The sequence below is a fragment of the Silene latifolia genome, chromosome 9, assembly GCF_048544455.1.
Source record: "Silene latifolia isolate original U9 population chromosome 9, ASM4854445v1, whole genome shotgun sequence".
NCBI classification, from domain to species: domain Eukaryota; kingdom Viridiplantae; phylum Streptophyta; class Magnoliopsida; order Caryophyllales; family Caryophyllaceae; genus Silene; species Silene latifolia.
The window spans coordinates 20,845,462-20,869,374 of NC_133534.1; the positions used below are offsets into that span (position 1 = coordinate 20,845,462).

At 34.1% G+C, this 23,913-nt stretch overlaps 2 protein-coding genes and 1 long non-coding RNA gene across 3 annotated transcripts; all 3 read right to left on the reverse strand.

The window, feature by feature from the left end:
* Positions 1-1,142: 1,142 nt before the first annotated feature.
* On the reverse strand, positions 1,143-5,128 carry LOC141599370 (uncharacterized). Its single transcript, XR_012523808.1, has 4 exons — positions 4,915-5,128; positions 4,132-4,220; positions 2,569-2,648; positions 1,143-1,513 (listed from the first exon to the last, which is right to left on the reverse strand). It is a non-coding gene; the product is annotated as an uncharacterized LOC141599370 (long non-coding RNA).
* Positions 5,129-7,717: 2,589 nt separating this feature from the next.
* Positions 7,718-11,317, reverse strand: LOC141599369 (uncharacterized). Its single transcript, XM_074419361.1, has 3 exons — positions 10,731-11,317; positions 10,267-10,399; positions 7,718-9,123 (listed from the first exon to the last, which is right to left on the reverse strand). Exons 1-3 carry the CDS (start codon positions 11,058-11,060, stop codon positions 8,387-8,389), a joined length of 1,200 nt encoding a protein of 399 aa, XP_074275462.1. The 5' UTR covers positions 11,061-11,317; the 3' UTR covers positions 7,718-8,386.
* A 9,241-nt stretch (positions 11,318-20,558) lies between these two features.
* LOC141602504 (DNA replication licensing factor MCM5-like) lies at positions 20,559-21,481 on the reverse strand. Its single transcript, XM_074422756.1, has 3 exons — positions 21,377-21,481; positions 20,950-21,079; positions 20,559-20,847 (listed from the first exon to the last, which is right to left on the reverse strand). The coding sequence occupies exons 1-3, from the start codon at positions 21,382-21,384 to the stop codon at positions 20,665-20,667; spliced, it is 321 nt and encodes a 106-aa protein (XP_074278857.1). The 5' UTR covers positions 21,385-21,481; the 3' UTR covers positions 20,559-20,664.
* Positions 21,482-23,913: the final 2,432 nt, after the last annotated feature.

The following is a 23,913-nucleotide window of genomic DNA, read 5'->3' on the forward strand; positions in this document are numbered from 1 at the left end:
ATTACACACAATCCCACAATGGTAAAAGTTAGCCAAGGCCGGCACCCTCCGATACCACCAGGCCAGCGTGTGGCGTGTGTGTTTGGATCTAAACCCACAAGCCCAATAATCACAACAAAAAACCCTTGGTCCACACTGTTGAGCACTACAATAACTTGTAGCATTATAAACAAGTGAAAGGTGAAGTAATTCACCGATGTGGGACAAGAGGCAAAATGGGATTTGAAGACTTTGGCTGTAAGAAGCTATCACTGCCAACAGAAATCAAGTTTGTCCATCCGGGATTGAAGTATATTCAAGTTCATATATTCTAAGTACTAGGCCGGTCAGTATTACAGGGACTATATCATCGAACGATTGATGATTGAGCCTTGATCATGTTAATATTAGGGCGTTAATTTTACTAGGACTTACTAGGGTGTATTACTGTAAGTAGTATGCAGTGTCGATCCTCTGTCCCATCGAACTAGGAGTAGATAGAACATTCGCTATGGTATCATTGGTCATTATCATGAATGATAGTTTGATGGCCTTGAAGATTTCCCTCTGTAAATGGTGAAATTGAATAATGCTAAAACTTGAATGCAGGTTTGGAACAGCCGGCTGCCAACAATAATGCCGCAGGTGATGACATAGGGAACAACAGGAATCAGGGTGGTGCTCAAAATGTTGGCGAAATCAATATTGATGCTAATGAAAATGATAGAGTTCCAGCCGGATATAATTCAAATGATGGTGGAAATCAGACGATCGGACCTGTTACAATCAAGCGTCCAAGATAGATTGCCATAGGAGACACTGCTGAAGTGAAATGCCCGAGTTCGAAATTTGGGTTTATTTTATGATGTTTATGTTTTTGGAGACTGTTTAATGTTTTGTTCTAGCATAGCTACTGTTATGACTATTTGAATTGGCGCGTGTTTGTGTTTGTGTATTGTGTGAGATTTTAAAACATCATCTATTTGTTTGATATGTATTGATTAAAAATTAATCGGAAGTTGTTTGACATGAGTAATAAGTTAAAAGAAATCTAAAGCAAAGAGAATTCTAGCTATAAATCTGGTTATTGGTAGGCAATTAGGCATATCACATACGGAGTATATACCTATTAGCCTAGTATTTTTTTCACTATGGTGGGATAATTTGTTCTTTAATGATGAGTTGTTTCCTAAAGCAACACGAATACATAATTCTTTTACACTTTGATTTTGATAAATGAGCTAAAAGAAAGACTAAAATAATACGTATAATTTTCTAACGTAACAATGCAAGAGGTATAACTAAGAGTGATTATTGGACCTCGTGACCCTGAGTGTGTCGATGAATCTCTGCCTAGTCTTCATGTCAACCATTAGTCGTTCTTATCTGCCAAGTTGTCGTCATATTGCATTTGGGATTTCAGACACGACGGCTTGGTTTAGCACTTAGCAGACATAGTGACTTCATTAGACGATGGCAAAATGGTTCTCAAGAGGGTGTAATGATCGTTCAATAATCATTACCCATTCCAATCCTAAACAGAAAGAGTAGTAAGGAGGTTAAAAAAATATGCATTGAATATGGAAGCACGACAAACGACAAACAAAACGCATAGTGTAGCTTTGACTTCATTATATGATAACACAAAATTACGCTATCAATCATTTTCTTATCACATAGGCAACAATGTAGTGTAACAAATGCTCCGTACAAATTAGAATACAGGGAGCATCTCAAATAAACAACATGTTTTCCACGCTCCTATAGTGACGGATTTTATACTGAATTATCGGATAACAAAATCTGATAAAGCATTGTCAAACTACATGAGTAAATAATAAATTGTCAACAACGCAACATATAAATGCAGTGTCACCACTCAAAGGATCAAGTCATCAAACACATTACTACTCATAAATTATTAAGCTAAAACCCTGCATAAATCTTCTATAGATAATACACAAATCAATAAAATTAAGGTAACTTAATGTTGAAATTATATAAAAATAACCAAGCTAGAATACTTGTTATGTTGAATAAATAACTGATAATTTTTTCAGAAAAAGGTGCATACAAAAAAAAATCTGGATAAAAATAGTTTCGCTTAATAAAATAGGAAAGTTGTAGTTGTGGAGTCCATATCCTAATTCGTAGCGAGCCCATATTGAGCTCATTTCCTTTCAACGGTCACGGTCGCATTTTGGCAACAACTAACAGTTCGAAACTTGCACATAAAAATAAAGGGAAAATGAAAGCTAGAAGAATAAATATTATTAAATGAGTTTGGGAGAGGAAATGGACTCTCCCAAAAATGAAGAGGATCCTAATTCGTAGTTGTGAATAGCAAAATTCACACGACTATAGTAAACTTCTTGGTTCCGACACGTTCTTTGAAATTACTTTCCTCATCATTTGGTGGCTCGTATCAACCTGTAATCCTCCCTAATCCTCCCATTGGAGAAAGCTACGTTTGAGAAATATAATAGCAAAAAAGTGGTAACATATACCCTTTTACTGGTTCCAAAAAAATGATTGGAGAAAACCATAATCATGTAGAGTCCAATTTACTGGCACTTTAAGAAGTTATACCTTTGTACCATAATTTCCAAGCTGAAACAAACCGTGGTATTTGTGTGACGCTCTTCCGGGTATGACAGGCTCACAAATATCTGCCAAGCGAAAATAGATATACTCGTATGAATTAATGAAACAAAAGAGAGATAAAGAGAACCTTAACAAAATTTGTATTAATTTGAGGATGATGAAGATTCATAAATAATAATGTCCACAGATAGTAAAAGTTCTCATAATTAATACACACAGCTTCAAACTTCTGATCTCAACACCGTGAAGTCTAAAATTCATAAATATGCCCATATGCCGACTAAATCAATCAATCACTGTGAAAAATAAGAAAAAAACAACTGAAAGTGTGGATGTCAGACCTATGGTGGCTATGGCTAGCCATCACAGAATTAACATCTCATTCACCCCCAATTGGATAATTTTTATAATCTATGCCGAGAAGTGAGACAACAACAACAACAAAGCCTTAGTCCCAACATAGGCTGGGATCGGCCTAACATAAATCGTCAAATTAAAATAAAAAGAGAGTATCAAGTTTGACCAAAAGTCATATACTCATATCCCTTGAATTTCTTAAAAATAACAAAAAGAAACTATCAAATATCAAGTATAACCATGTAAGTCATATACTCATATTCCTTGGGATATTACTCCCGGATTAATTGAGTGTGTAATAGAAAGAACATGAATATATATGCACAAAAAACTTATGACAAAAGTGCTATGTTGAAACGATAAGAAGTTGATCGTCAAACATAAGAACATAGCTATAAAAGCGGTCATCGAATGCTAGAACGGTCGAGCATATTAGGAACACCAAGAAAGAACTGCGCCAAGATACGACATCAAATGGATCAAATTTGACAGCTTTTTTATTCGGTCTTAAAAAAAACATTAACAATACCGCGTCAGAATCAAGTTTCAGTTTAATCATAAAATCAAAACGGACGGAATTTCGGAGTAGTTAATTACCCAAATTAGATACTAACTTCAAATATAGTTTCTTATTAACTTGTAACTTATAGTATTGTTTGTACTAAAATCAAAATCAAAATTGATAAGAAAGAGAAAAGTACCATTTCTCAAATAATGAAATTGGGAGGGAGTGGGAATAAAGAGATTGGCTGATAGTGTCCCCTCTAGAATTTGATAAGACCTTAGAATTGAGAAACGACGGGGAGGTTGAGGTGGACTACCGACTCTATGCTGACAATTTAAAAATGACACGTGGATAGTGCTATGGCGGTAGTATGCGGTAACGATAGAATGAATTAATCATAGGGCAACACTTGAAAAGCTTCCTACTGGGTAGTTGGCAAATTATACAGTGAATTAATCGTTTGGGTAGTCTAGAGGTCGAAGAGAATATATAACTAAATCAGAAAAATAATTATGGTGGAGAAAGCTAATGATGAGAGTAGGTAATGAGACTATAAATGTGAGATAACCAAAACTGCTAGAGAGTACAAATAAGTTAAAGGTTATCCCTGAGTCTGAAAGAGTTGCGTAATTGATAGTATCAACAAATATACAAACAATATGTACAATAACATAAAAATTACTTACTTCTTATTTATCATTGGAGAACAACGTTGTTCACGGCCTTGTAACTTCTTATAAAACACTTGCTCGTCCATTATAGTAGATAGCTATTTCTGCAAGGTGAAACAAAATGTAAGAAATTACCACTATAGGATTGTGAAAATGTCATTTTCTTTCAATTAGAAGTGGAGTATAAAAGAAGAACACAGACGGAGCAAAGAACAACTATCACACAAAACCTTAATCAGACTATTAATTTGAGCTTTGATAGTTCCATAATGTTATGACTATCACCCCCACACTCCCACTCAAACTCAATGTAGTTCATCAGCATTAATTTGGGTTCAATCAGACTATTAATTTGAGGATTACAAATCAATCAATCAAGATCCCCTATTATTTCCGGCCAATAATTCCATAATCAGCTAAATTAAGGGTCCTTAAATTACCTTAAAACCACACTATCACGCAAAATATTATAGTAGCAAAACTTAAGACAATCGAAAACAACACCACGCAATGCTGACACCATCCTAAAGTTTGAAAAATCACCATTCTAGGGTTTCAATATCACCAAGAGATATATTAACTTTTAAAACTAATACCCAATTTACATCATATTAGCTCCTACCAAAGTAGCCGTTGAAGAGAAGGCTATAACAGCCATATAGCTGTTGCTGGATTGTGAGCAACAGCTATATGGCTGTTATAGCCTTCTCTTCAACGGCTACTTTGGTAGGAGCTAATACATCACATCTAGCAAACGTAACAAACTAAAACGAATTAAGAAAAAAATAAGGGAATTACCGGATAAGTAACCGACGGTGACGAATTCACCGTTAATGGTAATCTAAAGGTATCGACGACTTTAAATAAACCGGGTTTTACCGCTGTTGTTAAGTAATCTGGCCGGAGATAAATGTTGCTAATAATCTTATTTTTGATTAAAAAAAAAATGGGGGCGGGACTCGGGAGATTGGGTTGGTTAAAGGTTGAAGACGGGATAAAACCAAGGAGGAGAATGAGGTGTTGAGGTAGTGGGTAGTTTTTTAATGTCTGTCAGTTCTGTTATACTCCATTCCGTACGTATTCATATATGCGTATAAATACGGTAAAACGACCACAGCTTGACACGTAATCATTTGATTGTATAGTGGATTTTGCTTTAATATATTAAATGAATGAATGAATGATGAAATGATAAAAGACTGATGGGCTAAGTAATATTAATTTCCAAATCCTTCAATAATGTGCAAGCCAAAATCGGTTCAGAAGTTGCATAAGAGCAAGTCCAATGGTGTAACTTAGGGACTTGCTTGCAATTTTTAGAAATTGCAAGCTAGTGGCTACACCATTGGAGTTGGCCATGTAAACTTGCTTAGTTTAAGCTACTAGCTTCATTAAGCTAGTAGCTTAATTGGGCCCACAACAAAAAATCAACCAATAGCAATTTAGTTTTGGCATTTTTAATTATTTAAGCTAGTATAAATGTTAAGCTAAACCATTGTAGTAGGTTGGTAGCTCAAAGTAATTGTAGCCTAAAATATGATATGGCAAAGGTAAGCTAGTTGCAACTAGCTTACCATTGGACTTGCTCTAAGACACACTTCTATACTTTCAAGGTTTGAGCAATCAATCAATATCTATCTATTGTATTATTAAAGAAAGTCTTTTTTTCGAGCGATTACAGGGAGTCCATCTTTTATAAAATGCTTTCGAGTCTCCAATTTTTGTAAAATACCAATAAATTTATATCTATTGATAAGATAATAAATGTTAAAAGAAAATATTTTGTATAAATAATAGTTCGTGTAGTTATTTATGCATGTTCAAGTCTCTCTTGTGACGAGTATAAATTATTATCAAAATATGGGGTATTACAGTCTTCCCCTCTTAAAATAAACTTCGTCCCGAAGTTCGCCCATAACTACTATAACAACATTTATAAACATCCACGCAACTGAGCACCATCCAATTTATGATAACACAATTACACCAATTTATCAAAAGATGTCACAACAATAACTCAAATCATTTCTAGTATCACCCCGAGAGTTGTCATAACAGTCACAACAGGGTTAAAAAAAACTGAGTAACAAAAATATTTTGATGATGAAAAAAAGCACATTAAACTCATTGGCAGAAACGTTTCAAGAGATTGACAATAATAAAGATTTGAAGCACATGGTTGAGGAGGGGAGGATAGGTCCAAAAAGAAGGATATAAGAGGCCTAGTCGTTTTATCATACTTTAAATTCAAAGATAAAAAAAGAGGAGGCGTGTAAATGATGTATGTAATTACTATCTAAACCTTTCCAAACTACTATCTAAAGGAAAAAGTGTGTTATCCAATAAATGTCAATTAGTTTAGCATTAATTACTATCTAAACAATATTTATTATTAATCAAATATGTTAGCATTAAAATTAATCTATAGTCCCATTTACATAATAAAGGCTAAAACATCGTTACACATTTTACATTTATTTAGACAATTATTTTAGAATCCGTCACACTAGTAAAATAGTAATAAAGTAGTGAAAAAGTGATGTTACAAAATATTAAAAAGACATTAGCGAGTTGATCTATAACCGTACACTTTAACTTACGGGAGGTAAATTTCCCTAATAAGAATTATGAATGCCGATCCAACCTAAAAAAGATCGGTATTGCTTTTACACATACGCATTTTACTCTTTCATATACGCAAATTACCATTTTAGCCCTTACATTTTTCAACTTTCTCTCATCACGCATCTCTCATAGTCTCATACTACATGTTAATACGGGCTTACAGAGTAATAATTAAGAAAGCCAACCTCATTGCCATCACCTCTATTTCCATACCTGACCACCATTAACAACCCACCGGTGAGTCGGCGACGCTTTCCCCAACCGACAACTGGCCAGAGACGCAAGTCATTTTCCCCAACTACTCCACTCCCGTCGCACATCGCCCACCTTTCCTACTCTCCCATGTACGGAGTATGTTACAATTCATTAATTGAAAAAAAAATAAAAAGACTATCAAGTATTAAAGGTATAATAATTTGATTGAGATATCAAATTGATAACAACGTAATTTCCTACTCTGACCAATTATTTGTCGCACAAAGTTTGTGGGAGAAACTTCCGTTTTTGATTTTATAAATGAATACACAAGACAATCAAGTTGCACAATGTAATTTTGTGTAAAATAAAGCAAATTAATGTATTTTTTTTTTTTGGTTAAATGTGAGCTTTTGTATTAATAGAAAGAGAAAATTGTTGATTACAGCCTTTTAAAAATCACTTTTTGAAAATTACAGCCTTATATAATTTTTTTTGTAAATTACATCCAAAATATTACTTTTCTTCTAAAATTGCACCAACTTGAGGATTTCGGTGAATTTTGATGATGTTTTGATGTTGTTTGGGGTGATTAATTGGTTTGTGTTAAGGAGAGGTAAGAAATCTGGGTAAGTAGGCTCTCAAATAATAAAGGGTATATCGGTAAAACATCATCAAAATTCACCGGAATCCTCAAGTTGGTGCAATTTTAGAAGAAAAGTAATATTTTGGATGTAATTTACAAAAAAAATTATATAAGGCTGTAATTTTCAAAAAGTGATTTTTAAAAGGCTGTAATCAACAATTTTCTCTAATAGAAAAGATATTACAAGCTAAAGCATTCATGTGTTAGTCTTAGGAAAACCAACACCATTACATGAGACAAAGATTTAACTTGGCTAACCAATCTCTATTCTTTAACTTCTCTATGCTATCTATATTGTGAATGATTCTTTGACGAACTTGTGCTATGATCACAGCTACAACATGTTCAGGCTTCTTCACTATATGGTCCAATCTGCACGTGTTCCTGATATACCAGATGTTATACCAGATTGCCATCTTAGCCAAGCTACAAATCTTCCACTGAAGCTTGGTATAACCAGTACCACCAGTAAGAGTAAGATGCATCCAATCCTCAACTCCAGCAGACACCTTAGAAGTGTAGATACAGTCTGTAAACAGATGCTCATGAGTTTCAGCATCTGCTTCCCACAAAAAACACCTATCAAAGCAAATTAATGTAATTTGTAGTTGTTTGATATGAGAATTAAGATCCATAATTGAAGTATATGAGGGAAATGTAATTAGGTTTTAGGAAGAAGGGAGAGAATAAAATTAAGGTTTTTTTGGTAGAAGTAAGGGTAATGATTGGAAATATTATGATAAAATGTATGTGAAAGAGTAAAAGTCGTATGTGAAAGAGCAACACCCAAAACGATAGATGGCTTCAGGATGCTGAGCTGCGTCCATCAAAGCTCGTTGGGCCATTGATGAAAACATATTGCGGGACATTGACTTCAATATGCAATTTGTTATCTCCATGCTGAACACTTCCAACAGTTTGTGATCCCCCTATATTAATGTTGTGACCGATATTCAAAGAAGGAGCAAGTGTAACATCACCAGCACGACTTTCAGTGTCGGCCGTACCAGAGTTTGTAATCTCATTCTGTAGGCGATCATGAGGTCTTCCTGCTTCAAGTCGTAAAGCCATCTCATGCTCGATCATTCTTTGAATCATTGATACTAGATAATTATGTAAGCAATTATTACAAACCAGCGATAAAAAGGGATCCCCTAAGGTATAGTTAGTAAGGCATCCCTCTGGTTCGGTCCAGGGCATCTGACGCTGATCTTCGAGCATAGGCCATGAATCACTATGTATGCTCTCGACAACATTGCTATCCCAATCCCAATCCCAATCCCAATCCTCGATAGTGCTGATGATGATTTTTACATCGTTGCGACAATGGTAGTACTCCCATTGCAGATTACCCCAACGCTCATCAGCTCTGACGATCATTTTTACGTGGCCACCAAGGATGCTGATCTCCCATTGCACATCACCCTTACACTCGTCAGTAGTGATGATGATTTCTAAATCAGTAACGATTGTGAATTCTAAAATGTTGCCACCATGGATTAAGTCACAATACACTTTACTAAAACTGCTCTCATCCGCAGCTACTCCAGCATCATGCAAATACATTATGCTCCATATTAGTAAGTATATCATGTGCTCTAGAAAATGACTAACTATCAAGAAAAGAACTATTAAACTTAAAGAATAATTCTTAAGGGCAATAACTTTGTAAGATCGCACATTCTCATTTGTCACGGATGTTAAGCTTATGAGAGGTCAAATAAAACCCACATGGGTCATAAAGACAAATCATCTAGGCACTCTGATATTTGACCCATGTTGGTGATATTTGACCCGCGACAAGCTTCGTTTGTGACTTCCTAGGGAGACCTGTAATACTCCACTGAATCGAAGACTTTATTCGGGTGAGGTAACCCCTTGAAGAGGTCCATTGATAGGCTTAAAATCTGACTAGTGCTTAAAGGGATTGAAAGTACTGTTATGGAGGTGAGTTATGGGTGACCTCCTGAAAAGGTTACCGGGATGCGCATGAGTGAGGACAAAATGCGCTGGAAAAGACCCGTGTTGATCTGTGAGCCATGTACAAGCTACCGTAAGTGACCGCTCCCGATCCTAGGTTTGGGCCGGGGTGTTACAAGACCTATTATTGTAAGATAGCTGAATAACTTATAAAATAGTTCAACAACCTTAAGGCGGTTGTAATACAATCGGGCGTAGGATCATTGGTGGATCTTAGTATAGTTGGCCTAGGCCTGGTCCACCCCAGAATTCGTGTTATGTACTCCGTATATTTCAGTGACTTTGTTAAGTATCATTGATAGGATGGCGTAGTGGTTTGCTAGGCAACTATTCAAAGGGGAAACCAGGGGTCGATCCCCAACACGACCATCGATTCTCGGCCCACCTTGATGTTTTACTCAAGGGAAAGGGAGGGAGGGAGATAGAAGGAGATTGATTTGGGATAGGATCAGTGGTTATTTTCTCTGCACTCGAAATACTTTCGTCTACATTGTTAACCAAACAAAGAAAATTCACTTCAGCTGCCTATCCATCCCTCCAAATCCCTCTATTCAAACAAATGTTAACACAACTTTGATTTAATTATTACAGTATATCAGATGACTGTAACATCTAAATCAAATGCCCAACAAGATACGAAACCATAAAACAGTGTGAGACCGTCTTTTAAGAAATTGAACAAGTTCGTCTTAACGTTTTATTACCTGATTGAGAAAAGGTCTTGTTGATGTGTAGATCAATGTGGTCGTCGAAATCCTCAGAAGACCTCACCTCATTATTATCCCTTTTTGGGGAGTTTGGTTCTTCATTTGGAGCAGATAAAGCTTCATGGATTTTCTGCAATATTAACACATTATTATTATTATGCTCTTTCAATCATGTACATAATACTCTTTGCATTTCAACACCCTCATTTTTCATTTTATTACAATTCCGTTCTTTTTTTATGTACCGCGGCCGGTCTTACCGGTCAGATTCGCCCCTCAGACCTCCGACCGAACCATCCCCCACCCTTCTCCTATACATCATAAAGCCTAAATTAATTAAATTAGAAAACTAAGATTGGTATGAAAGAGTGAAGTTTTGTACTTTAAAACGCAATTACAAAAAAAAAAAAAAAAAAAAAAATCCAAATAATATACGTACTCCATATCCCAAGTGTATTTACCTCATTAGTGATCATGTTACCACTTGAAGAAACCCCAGAAATGGGGCCAATAGTTCCAACCCAATAGCGTAAGAAAATTATCCAATTGCGAAAGAAGATCATCCAAAATATCATCCAATTGTGAAAGAAGATCTTCCAAAAGATCATCCAATCGCGAAAGTAGATCATCCAATTGCGAAAGAAAATCATCCAGAAAATCATCCAATCGCGAAAGAAGATCATCCAATTGCGAAAGAAGATCATCCAGAAGATCATCCAATCGCGAAAGAAGATCATCCAATTGCGAAAGAAGATCATCCAGAAGATTATCCAATTGAGAAAGAAGCTCATCAGGTTCGAAAGAAGTTCATCTAGAAGATCATCCAATTGCAAAACAAGTTCATCCAATTGTTTACAAATAAAATATAATTATATCGAATTGAATAGTTGCTTTTTTTCATAACAAGTACAACTCTCATAGGAAAACCCTCAAGTATAACGCGTTGGCGAGTAAAACCCTATGCTGAGGACTCAATACTTTACGATATTTTACAGACTCACAACTATTGGACTTTCCAGTTAGCATTACACGCGGTCAACAATTCCTCACAGCAGCAATTTCCAGAGGAAATTCGTGGGGCCACGTCATGTAATTATCAATCAAATGATGATTTTATTCACCTTTTCTTTTATCACCCCGATTTTACTTATCAAATAGGAGTGGCATCCTCGATCCTATTTGGTGTCCTAATATGTGTGTCATTCCAATTATCTTCTAACACATCAACAAATTAATATAATTATTGCAATATTTTATTTTATAACAAGTGATCTGTCAAAAGGTTGGTGGCATGGTACACACAATGAGACACAAAAGTAGGACAAATGATCTTTACCGATCAACTAGTGTGATGTCCGTACGTTGCACGGATTCTAAAATAAATGTAAAATGCGTAAGGATGTTTTAGCCTTTATTGTGTAAATGGGACTATAGATTAATTTTAATGCTAACATATTTAATTAACAATAAATATTGCTTAGATAGTAGTTAATGTTAAATTAATCGACACGTATTTATAGCACATTTTTTCCCTTAGATAATAGTTTGGAGAGATTTAATTGATAAAACAAAATAAAAAAATGACGATCCATTTGTATTTTAATTCGTTTACATTTGCATGCGTTACATACATGTAGACCTTTGCTCTCTTTTGATCTTTGAATTTAAAGTATGATAAACGACTAATATATATAGATGCAGTCATGCAGTGTACCCTTAAACCTCTTAGATCCCTTCTTTTTGGACCTATCATCCCCGCCTCAACCATGTGTTTCATATCTTTATTATTGTCAATGTCTCTTGAAACGTTTCTGACAATGAGTTTAATGTGCTCTTTTTTCATCATCAAAATATTTTTGTTTCTCAATTTCTTTTTAACCCTATTGTGACTGTTATATCAACTCTCGGTGCTACTTTAAAAGTTTCTTCTTAGACTTCTCTTATTCTAAAGAGTGTTCTTACCCTCATCTTACCCTTCTTTTCATGGCCAACCTTAAATGATTATGATCCACATGTACCAAGCATCGCAATTTTCTTTTCTTGTAGCTTGCTTGGTGAGAATATACTCCCACATAATGTTAGTCTCTCCTCTCGAGGTGCGACTGTTTCGCCTTATTTAGCATGTATCACCATCATTCTAAGAGCATCATCCACATTGTGTGGGTCTGTCCCTAGCTTTGTCAGCTCCTGCTTACCTTCTACTCCTTTAATTTGACCTTCATCCTAGACTCTTTTAAAACCTTAATTACTTCAACTCGTCTTGATTTAGTTTGATCTTTTCTCTTTAATCTTTTGGTGGTTTTGGTCAACTCAGTGTTAAACTCCTTGGATCCGCATTGACTTTCTTCTATTCATTTTCTTTGCTCTTCTTAGTCTATTGTCAACACTCTTAAAATCTGACTTCAAACACATGTTGACCCAATCTATTATGCCCCTCCTGATTCCCTATTGTTGGAGCATGTGTCCTCCACAAATTAGTGTGATAACATTTGTAAATCTCTTGCAGGTTCACAAGGGTATACTTCGTATTTTAATCAGTTGATTAACGATTACCTAATAACGGTTGACTTGCTAGAAAGTTTGACGTTATTATCATACAGATGTCGGTGATCAACTGGTCCCTAAAGGTCACACCTAAAGGATGTTTTTGGGAGATGTGGTTATGGAAATGTAATCACATTGATGCCTTATATGACTAAACAGTTAGTCAATGTGTTGATGAGACGATTATTTAATGCCGATTAAATAATATTAGTTGAGACGAATTAACTGTCAATTCGTAAATTGAATATAATAAGTTATATTTAATTAATGTATATGATGTAAGCTTGGACGAATTAATATGTTAATTCGTAATTAAATGTAATCGGTTATATTTAATCAACAAGATGAATGTGTCATAGTGGTAATAGTGAGGGTACTCAAACCAAGAGGTTATAGGATCGATCCTCACTAGATGACAATTTATATTGAACACATTTTATACATTTTTGGAATAATCGAAAATAAGGAAATTATACTCCTTATTATTTCGGTATGTGGGCCGAAAATAAGAAGAAAAAAAAACCTATTCCTCTTCCCTCATACACGGTTTAAGAGGAAGTTAGAGGGGTTAATTTTCTAACCTAATTTTCCATCTCATTTTTGCCTCTCATCTCAACAAAACACAAAACCCTAATTTTACAGAAAATTTGTGGATCGATTCTAGCAAAATCAAAGGGCATTTCTCATATCGTCTTGGGTGCAACTGATAGGAGAATATCATTGTGATATTGTTCATAGGCCATAAAAGCTAGGACCGAAGGTTATTTCTTAATCCTTTATGCTTTTGTTTATGCAATTTAATTTTATGACTAGTAATCATCACTTTATAATTCGTTATAATCCTTAAATTAAAGGGATGCATACAGATATATCCCACACCCATGGCCTAAAATGAATGTAGTCGTGTGCTCTTTTGCGACGTATTGGTTGGATTGATCGAGATCATTTAGAGACCCCTTTTCAGTGTATTACTTGCCATTCAAGTTGACCTTATGTCCCACACAATCGCGTGAGTTGTTGAAACTTGGAATATTTATGAAAAGGTAGTGTAAACTTGAAATTTTTTATGTTAAATTTCCTTGAAAATGTCGTTTTATAATATTTTTAAGATGTTTTTCTAATTGATCAAACCGAATTAAAAAAATTCACTTGGCTTTACAGTTTGAACACATAAACGCATGTCAACATATAAAGAAACGTAGTTAAGAAAACATTTATCCACAAACGGGGAGAGAAAAAAATCATCCAAGTGGTCATGAAGGTCCAATTGGAATCGAAACCTAATGAAATTTTGTCAAATTAGAAGATATCAATTCACAGTAATAAAAATGCAACAACTAGAGGTAAAGACTTCATTTGGTTTTTGCAAGGTAATAAAATAATAATTATACCATATTAATGTGGTATATGTGAGAAGATGATAAAGATGATGATTAACCTATATTTGTCGTACTTCTATTTATCTTTTTTCATACTATATGATTATTTTGAGAGATCCCTTCAAAAACATTATATTCTGTATCTATTTACATTATTTACTAGTTTTTGAACTCGTGCACTGCACGGGTGGTAATGAAAAGTATTATTAAGAGTAAAAACTTACGTATTTTCTTATTTATTAAAGTAAATAACTAAATTTTAGATAAATTTATTTTGTCTACTCATACACTTTTGATAATTTATGTTGCTTAATTTTATTTTTTCTTTACTTTTTAACTTATGAGAGATAAAATCTAAAAGGTGAACATAAAATTATTGTCGATTTCATGAACTATTTATTAGGCAATATACATTTAATTTTACTCATTATTATACACATACTTTTTTGGGTCATATTACCGCTCTTCCTCTATTCTCCTCTCACTTCTCCGCCCTCTCTCTCATTCTCTCTCTCTCCCTCACCCATCATCGCCTGGACGTTTGAAAGCAGCGTTCGCCATCACTGACCGACTACTCTGAGACCCACAAGCACACCCTCCACTATAGTGGTGACCCAACCCAACACCTCGAACCACGACGCCCCTCTCAACCTTCTATCACCCCCCCGAAACTAACCACTACTCTACAATCCATATCCTATGCCCGTCCTTCGACTATCCTACCCCATCTTGCCTCAACAATCCCTCTGCGTCTTGTACATCCACATTTGATTTTATTCAAGCTGATCCCGTAAGTGAATCAGATCAAGTGTCCTTAACGGTTAAAATGACAATTTTTAATACACACTTCATATTAACTATTTCAAAAATAAATGACTAATTATTAAATACTCCCTTGTAAATATTTGATTATGTAAAAGACTTTTTTTTTCTGCTAGCTAGGTACCACCCAAACACTACGCGCTTTTATTCTCGCCTCATCACATATCAGTATATAAATTGTATATAGACAAATGTTATTTTGAAACTATTTTCTATTTATGCCCTTTTATAATATATTTAAATATCCAGTTGTCATACTAAACTTTTTTATTGACACATCAACACACAACATTGATTATGGAACTTCTTATTTTTCTTCAATAGTAAAAGTTTCATACTTTTTATGTGGTCCTCTCTTCTTTTCTTTTCATAACATGAAACTGGTTTCTTACGGTTTCATATAAGGAGCTCTTTATTTTGTAGCTCAATATTTAAGAAGCTCCTTATAATCTCTTTATTGCTATCGCCCTGGTTTTATCTTCTTACCATGTATCATGTACCGAGTAATAGAATACTCACAAAAATATAAAAAATAATTATTAAATGATGTTAAAACGATAAGGTTAAAAAAAAAATTGTCTAATCCGAGTCCTACAAATTTCTATATGCTTCTACTCCATCTTTGTTTTTTTTTCCTTTAAGAAACAACAATTTTTGAGTATGATGGTTGTACCCGTGTTTTTTTTTTTGGTTTTTACCAAAAGTGACCATTATGTGATAAATAGCAACCACTTTACCATAAATAGTGAGCAATTTGAAAAAAAAAATGGTCATTTTTTTTTAGTAATATACCGTAAAAAGCAAGTCACTATTGAAAATAAAGGTCACTTTTTTTATTGCCACGCATATGATGGTCATAGAATTTGCGATTCAAAAATTAGTCTAATTTACACCCTATTATACGGAGTTCTGCCCCGTCTAAGTTTTTGTTTTCAAAAAATTAGCCATGTAAATAATTTAAATATTACATACACATAGCATTTAAGAATTTGAATATTTTACAACCAATAAACGTTAATTTAACCAAGAAAAAGGATCACTTGCAACATGTTTTTGCCGTATTCTTCCGGGCTATCTATTCTACTTTCTGCCCATTTGATTGTAAAAATCTTACAAATAATACAGAGTATTAATATATGAATGAGTTTATAAAGATACCATATTAAAGTGGGGTGAAACTTAATAATAAACCTCGGCATTTATCTAATGAACCTTGTACCATCAAACTGAATTTTAGGGAGAAATCTTACTAAATTTGATAAATATTTTATCATTTATTATACGTAAATTTTGGTGGAATACAAAATAAAAGTATAAAGTGATTAAAAGACTATTCCTAATTTCTTCAAGTTGATTTGGGCGATATCTTTGGAGATAATTTTAATAAATTATTTTAATAATATTTGTTTGATTTGAATATTATATATTTGTATAAAATGATAAGATCCCGATTTGAAGGAGTTGGCTATAATGTGTAAACGAAAATTATTGCCGTTATTAAAGTTTGAGATTCCGTATTATATGGCTAATTGACGACTTGATTTGTTAGTTTGTATAAATGGATAGCAAATACACCGTATATATTTGTATAAAATGTTAAGATCCTGGGTATTTAAATTATATCTAGGATATCAAGGTGTATATATATATATATATATATATATATATATATATATATATATATATATATATATATATATATATATATATATATATATATATATATATATATATATAGAGAGAGAGAGAGAGAGAGAGAGAGAGAGAGAGAGAGTGAAGTTCAAATGAGTCCACCTAAATTGGTGAGTCCTTAAGTCCTAATCTAAGCCATTGATCTTCTAAGATTGATGGTTGAGTTTTGAAACTTCTAAGATGAAACTTCAGTGTTTTCAAAGTGAAACTTTAATTTATGAGTTTAACTTTAATTCTTTATGATTATAACTTTAATATTTAAGGTTATTTTGTAAATAAAAATTTAAAATTTTTGTTATACAATGTTTTTTAAATATAAAAATTTGATTTTTGAGTGTAATTTTAATGTTTTACGAGTAAAACTTTAATGCTAAAAATGGCAACTTTAATTTTTTAGGCCATTTTTAATACAACATTTGAATTTATGTAATAATGAAATTGTGACTAATATTTATTTAATTTCACCGATTTCTAAATGAAACTTTATTGTTATACGAGTGAAACTTTAACGATAAAAATTGCAACTTTAATTTTTTTAGGTCATTCCTAATATAAAATTTTGAAATAACGCAAGTGTCACTAGTATTTTTTTAATTTTACTGATTTATAAAGGTAACTTTAATATTGTACGATTGAAATTTTAATGGTAAAAATTACAACTTTAAACTTTTTAGGCCATTTCTAGTTTCTAGTATAAAAATTGGTTTACGTAACTTTAGTCATAATTTATGAAACTTTATTCTCTTATGAGGGTAACTTTAACCCTTGGTGGTGTAACTTTATATTAATATGGTGATTTTTAATATATTAATTAAATTTTTCGTAATTTAAGTCCATGTCACCATAACTTTAATTCTTTAAAGATGAAACTTTGGTCTTAATCGCCACAAATCCAACTAATTACAATAACCACCACCTCCTTTGTCACACCATTACCTTCCCCAACTACCACCACCACAAATCTGGAAAAAAAAAAGAAGGAGAAGGCCACCACGACATCACCTTCAACCCCACAAATGAACTACCACCAACAACAACAAACATTTCTTTACTCAGATCTGGGGAAAAAAAAAACGAAAAGGTAGCCACGACCGCCGCCACCAATAACAATAACCGAGGCCACCACCACAACCACAACCCACGACCACCAACAACAATGACCACCAATGAAAAAAAATAAAAACCAAACCTCACGGCCACCACCACAACCACGCCCACCCAGCCCCCTATAACCACCATCATGAGACCACCGGATCTGAAAAAAATAAAAAAAATAAAAAGGAAATGCCGAAAATGACACCAACACAAACAACAAGCAACCACCACCCTACGCGCATACCAAATCTGAAAAAAAAAGAGAGAAAAGGGAAGGAGGGGCGGCCGATGAAGCAGGGGAAGCCGGGTGGTGGGATTGTCCGTGGGGGTATGGCGGGGTGGTGGTAGAAAAATGGGAGAGAAGATGAAGAAAGGAGGAAAGGAGGTGGAGGCGCGGGTCTGGTGGTGCGTACGGTGTCGGCGGGGGCAGTGGCAGGTGGCGTCGGTCGGTGGAGTTAGAGAGATGGGAGGGAAATATTAGGAAGAGAGATAAGTGAGAGATTGGTGAGGAAGTGAAATGAGAGATATTAGGGTTTTGAGTCTTTTATATTCACTTTTTATTTTGTTTTAATCTTAGCCATTCATTTTCTATGATCTAAGGGTCTAAAATAGGACTTAGAGACTCATCTAAGTTAGGAGGACTCATGAGTTTATAAAGATACCATATTAAAGTGGGGTGAAACTTAATAATAAACCTCGGCATTTATCTAATGAACCTTGTACCATCAAATTGAATTTTAGGGAGAAATCTTACTAAATTTGATAAATATTTTATCATTTATTATACGTAAATTTTGGTGGAATACAAAATAAAAGTATAAAGTGATTAAAAGACTATTCCTAATTTCTTCAAGTTGATTTGGGCGATATCTTTGGAGATAATTTTAATAAATTATTTTAATAATATTCTGTTTGACTGAATATTATATATTTGTATAAAATGATAAGATCCCAGATTTGAAGGAGTTGGATATAATATGTAAACGAAAATTATTGCCGTTATTAAAGTTTGAGATTCCGTATTATATGGCTAATTGACGACTTGATTTGTTAGTTTGTATAAATGGATAGCAAATACACCGTATATATTTGTATAAAATGTTAAGATCCTTGGTATTTAAATTATATACCGGATATCAAGGTGTATAATATATATATATATATATATATATATATATATATATATATATATATATATATATATACATATATGAAATAGGATCTCGTGCGAACTATAAGTTCGGTGCGAACTTACGAACTAATGTAACTGAGGTGGATTTTCAATAAAACACTTAAAGCCCAACCCTCTTATAATCCATATAAGCCCAAACTTCTCATAACCCATCCTAATTTCAAACAACAGTAAGTAACCGTCCTCATCCTACCATCACCTCATCCACCAATTGTCCGCTGACGGCGAATCTGAACCACCGACGACGACTCGTTGACCTCCGGTAGTGCCTCGCGTCATCATCATTTTTAATCATACGACAAGATCGATGGTCTTCTCTTACCTTCTCCATCCTTCCTTCATGTCCCTTGTCACGGAAACATCGGCAACTTCACCATTTCTGACACACCATCACAGACCCTTCACCTACATCGTACACTCGCTTCCTTTTGCCGTTACTTCTCTTTTGTCGGCGTCTCCTCGGCCTCTGGTGGTGTCTCAGACCATCATCAATATTTTTTGGAAATTTTTTCTTAATTTATGAAAAATTTGATTGAATATACTAGAATTACAAGTTTACAATCATATAATTGAAAAAGGTAAGAGCATTTTGTGTTATGCGGAATATTCTGAGCCGGAAACACAAGTTTTATGCTAGGATTCATTTGTCGGTGACGGAAAGACATATGTTGCTGCGTGAGGTTGCTAGTGATGTCGCCGGCGTCTTCTGAGGGTAGTGAATGGTGGTGGGCGATGGTGTGGTCTTAGTTGGTGGTGATGGTGGTGTAATGCGGTGTCACCGGTGATGGCTAGCTACGTAGTTATCTGCCTTTAATAAAATTTGAATCTTTTTACCAATGTACTCTCCACTTACTCTATTGCTAGCTATGTAGTCGATCTGCCTTTATGAATACATGAGATCTCAGATTTAGAATAGTCAATTAATCATGGTCCCCAACCATGGCATGTGAATCTATGGGATATGTTGAAGTCTCTGAAATTCTGCCTAATTTGCGTATCAGTTATTACAAGGATGTGTCATTTTGGCTCATTATTTGGGTGGGATTTGATTATCTATTTTTAATAAATTCAATTAAGATAAAATAATGATTGTATTTCTACAAAAATATAAAAAGTTGTTATATCTAAATTATAAACTGTAATTACTCCTAGACAAATTTGGCCACGGTTACGACTTGAGTAGGAGTGATACACTCTTTTACATTCCTAAGCTAAATACACTTCTTTAGATTGCTACATACACTCCTTTACCTTTCAAGATACACATTTCCGGCAAACTAGATACACTCATACCTTGCTAGATACACGTCTATGGAATGCTAGATACACCCTTTTAGATTGCTAGATACAATCTGTTACCTTACTAGATACACACTTTTAGATTGCTAGATACACTCCTTTAGATTGGTAGATACATTCTTTTACCTTGCTAGATACACATCTCTAGCATTCAAGATACACTCATTTACCTTCTCTTCAAAAAAAAAAAAAATACTCATTTACCTTGTTAGATACACTCTTTTAGATTGCTAGATACAATCTCTTACCTTACTAGATACACACTTTTAGATTGCTAGATAGACTTTTTTAGATTGCTAAATACACTTCTTAATCTTGCTAGATACATTTCTTAATCTTGCTAGATACACTCCTTGACATTGCTAGATACACTTATTTACGAACAATAACACGCCTTTCTCTTTTGTACTCAACTTCATCTCTGAGGTGCATTACCACGAGCGCTCTTCTTACAATGGATTCATTCATCCCCATTCTGGTTAGATCATCTATAAGTCGTCTTTCTGATATGTGGCTCCCTATTCCTATCCTTCTCTTAATATGCACTTCCGCTTGCTGCTCATTGCCAATCAAACTTAAACAAACCTTAGAGTTATGATCACACACAAGTAACTGTGTCAAACCTGATCGAATTAATAATAAGTAACTGTGTCAAACCTTTATCTCATTTGCCATTTCAGGAGTTGGATTCATTAGCTGATTAATTCCAGAGCGCGCAGCATCCATTGTCGCAACAGTGAAGAGCCGTATAGCCTCTTGTACGTGATTTTCTGTTGCTATATGTGACCTGAATACCATCATCAGCCCAAAATTATTAACACTAGCTAGAACGCCAATTGTACAACAAAGTAAGCTCATTAGACCATGCCACTCTACACAAAGATCTCTCTTTTCATATCAAAGTCATCTAAATCAGTCAGAAAGAGTGACGGATTATCCCGCATCCATGGGGATCACACATGATATATCAAGTAAATTGAATGCACCAAATTGTAAAAACAAGGACAATTTTAATGTAAAGCCACATTTACAAAATCTAAACTCCCAATAAGGCATGTAATAGTCAATCAAAGCGAGCACTTACAATCCCATCTTGGCAAGGGATTCACTCAGCCTAATTATAGCCTCTAGTCGCCTCACTTTGTAATTGGGACGGCTTCACTTCATACCATTTCAAGGTTAACTTGCCTTCATCATTTGAATCATACTTGTAAGCTACTCCTACTTGTTTCCTTCATACCATTTCAAGGTTAACTTGCCTTCATCATTTGAAGTAACACGTTCACCCTCCCGTAAGCCAACCAATTTATCACAAAAGGAAATTGTCAATGACTTTCAAGCACGAGCAAACAAGTACTCCAACTTCGGGGCTTCAATAACCACTTTACTAGTATTATATGAATTTAAATCCATCGATAAACATAAGTTAGGAAAGTACCTTGCAGTGGCACCAATTCCATTTTGGTATCTTAAAGTCAATTTCCAAACCGCTACAGTACTTGCGCACCAATTCTTTATCATTATACATTGGCTACAACCTATAAAAAAGCCGTCTGTCAGTCTCCAAAGTTGTCAGTTTAAGGCAATCAACATTCTGCAGCAATATTACATACTCATGAACCAGTCCGATTACTTCTCTATTACTCGAGTCCACAGTATCAAGATTCATGCCTGGAACACCATGAGTTCAGTACTTCACACAAATGTACATAGTCAAATCTTCCCAATTTTTATAAACCCAGTTTCTTAATTAAAATTCACACCTAAAAACAATTTTTTTTTTTATTGTAATCTTATTTTTCGCACTAAACTAATTCTTAAGTCTTTACAATTGAATAGATTCAAAATACTAAACAACAAAGATTAAAATAAGAATTGAATCTAACCTTTTTGCTATAATAGACTAAAATCCGTTCTTGAAAAGGGTCATTGACGAAAATATAGATGGTAGGAGTGGTGGTGGAAGTGGCGACCGATAGTGGTAGTGATGCCGGCGGTGGAAGTGACGGCTAGCGGTGGAAGTGGTGGGAGGCGATCAAAGTTCAGTGTGTGTGGTGGGAGGGTGTCTAATTGTTTCAGCTGGTAGATTAGGTGGTCGTTGTGGGTGTGTCTGCGTTTTCCGGCTGTGATTGGTTGTCCGGCGTCGGCTATCGGAGGTCGTGGCCTGTGTGTTGGGGTGAGAGAGGAAGAGGATATTAATAATTGAATGTCAGGGAGCAAATATGAGATGGAGTGGAAGAATAGTTTAAAATTGAAATGTCAGCGCGTGTTTTATTGATTTGGGTTAGTTCGTACGGTTCGCACCGTACTTTAGTTCGCACCTGACCCCGACCCATATATATATATATATATATATATATATATATACGGTTCGCACCGTACTTTAGTTCGCACCTGACCCCGACCCATATATATATATATATATATATATATATATATATATATATATATATATATATATATATATATATATATATATATATATATACATATATATATAAGAGTTTTTCGACCGATCTGAGAGCGTCCACATCGTCAATAATCAATTTAGGAAAGTATAATTTTTTATGTAAAAAATATAGTGGAAAATATTTTAATTATTATAATATGTATATTTTCTAAATTATATTCAAGTGATATTTCCAATTTTTATATCAAACTTTTACATTTCATTTGGCAAAAAAATATCGTTAAAAAAATTATGAAAGTAATATAATTAGCTTTGTGTTAAAAAATGCTATCATTAGAGTATAAATTTCATATTATTTGTACATATTAAAGATGGTGTACTTCTTAATACGTAAAATTGTGTACTTTTTAGTATGTTTTGTCCCACATTAGAAAATAAGTAGGTGTGGTGAATATACTACATATAAATAGTAGAATTGTCCCATATCGAAAGATTAGTATAAGGTGATGTGATTCTATGATTATAAATACGATGCATATTTGGAACTTATGTATCCACTCAAAAAAAATTTAGTCTCATAAATATTGTTTTAAAGAGCTCTCAAGATTTTCTATCATTATCTAGGATATGATATAAAAAATAAAGTGGAAATCGTTGGGAACTACCCGGGAAAGAGTTAAAAACATGAAAAAGAAAATCCAAAAATGTAACTGAATGAAGGTTTGTTTGGTTTCCCAATTCATGGGAAGTAGAACTTCCTATAGAACTCCAATTTCTACAAAATATAGGAAGTCACTTACCTAACCCCTCCTAGGTAAGTGGGAGTTCCCACATCCAACCAAACAAGATTTCTACAATTCACATGATTTTTAACTTCACATGAATTTAATCTTTCCCGGAGTTCTATCTTCTCTTGGTGAACCAAACGACTCTTAAAGGTTTTACTAATGGTAGTCTCCTGACACAGTACAAAACTAAAGATTTTACTAATGGTTGTCTTCTGAATGCAGTAATAGAGCGTTAATGAGTGATTTTACTAATGGTTGTCTTCTGAATGCAGTAATAGAGCGTTAATGAGTCGTTATATGTACGATGTAGAGATCCATATATAATAATCTAGACTAAGTGGTTTTACCTTCAAAAAAAAAAAATGTATACAATAGTGGTTTTTTAAGAAGAGATATGTATTTCTTGGTATGTTATATCTTTCA

Coding starts and splice junctions, on each gene's coding strand:
- LOC141602504 (XM_074422756.1), bottom strand. Junction 20,848..20,949: donor AAATGGCAAATGAGATAAAG/GTTTGACACAGT, acceptor GGCAATGAGCAG/CAAGCGGAAGTGCATATTAA.
- LOC141599369 (XM_074419361.1), bottom strand. CDS start 11,060: ATGAGCTTCTTTCTCAATTGGATAATCTTCTGGATGATCTTCTTTCGC. Junction 10,400..10,730: donor GTAACATGATCACTAATGAG/GTAAATACACTT, acceptor TTAATATTGCAG/AAAATCCATGAAGCTTTATC. Junction 9,124..10,266: donor CAAGACCTTTTCTCAATCAG/GTAATAAAACGT, acceptor ATGCTGGAGTAG/CTGCGGATGAGAGCAGTTTT.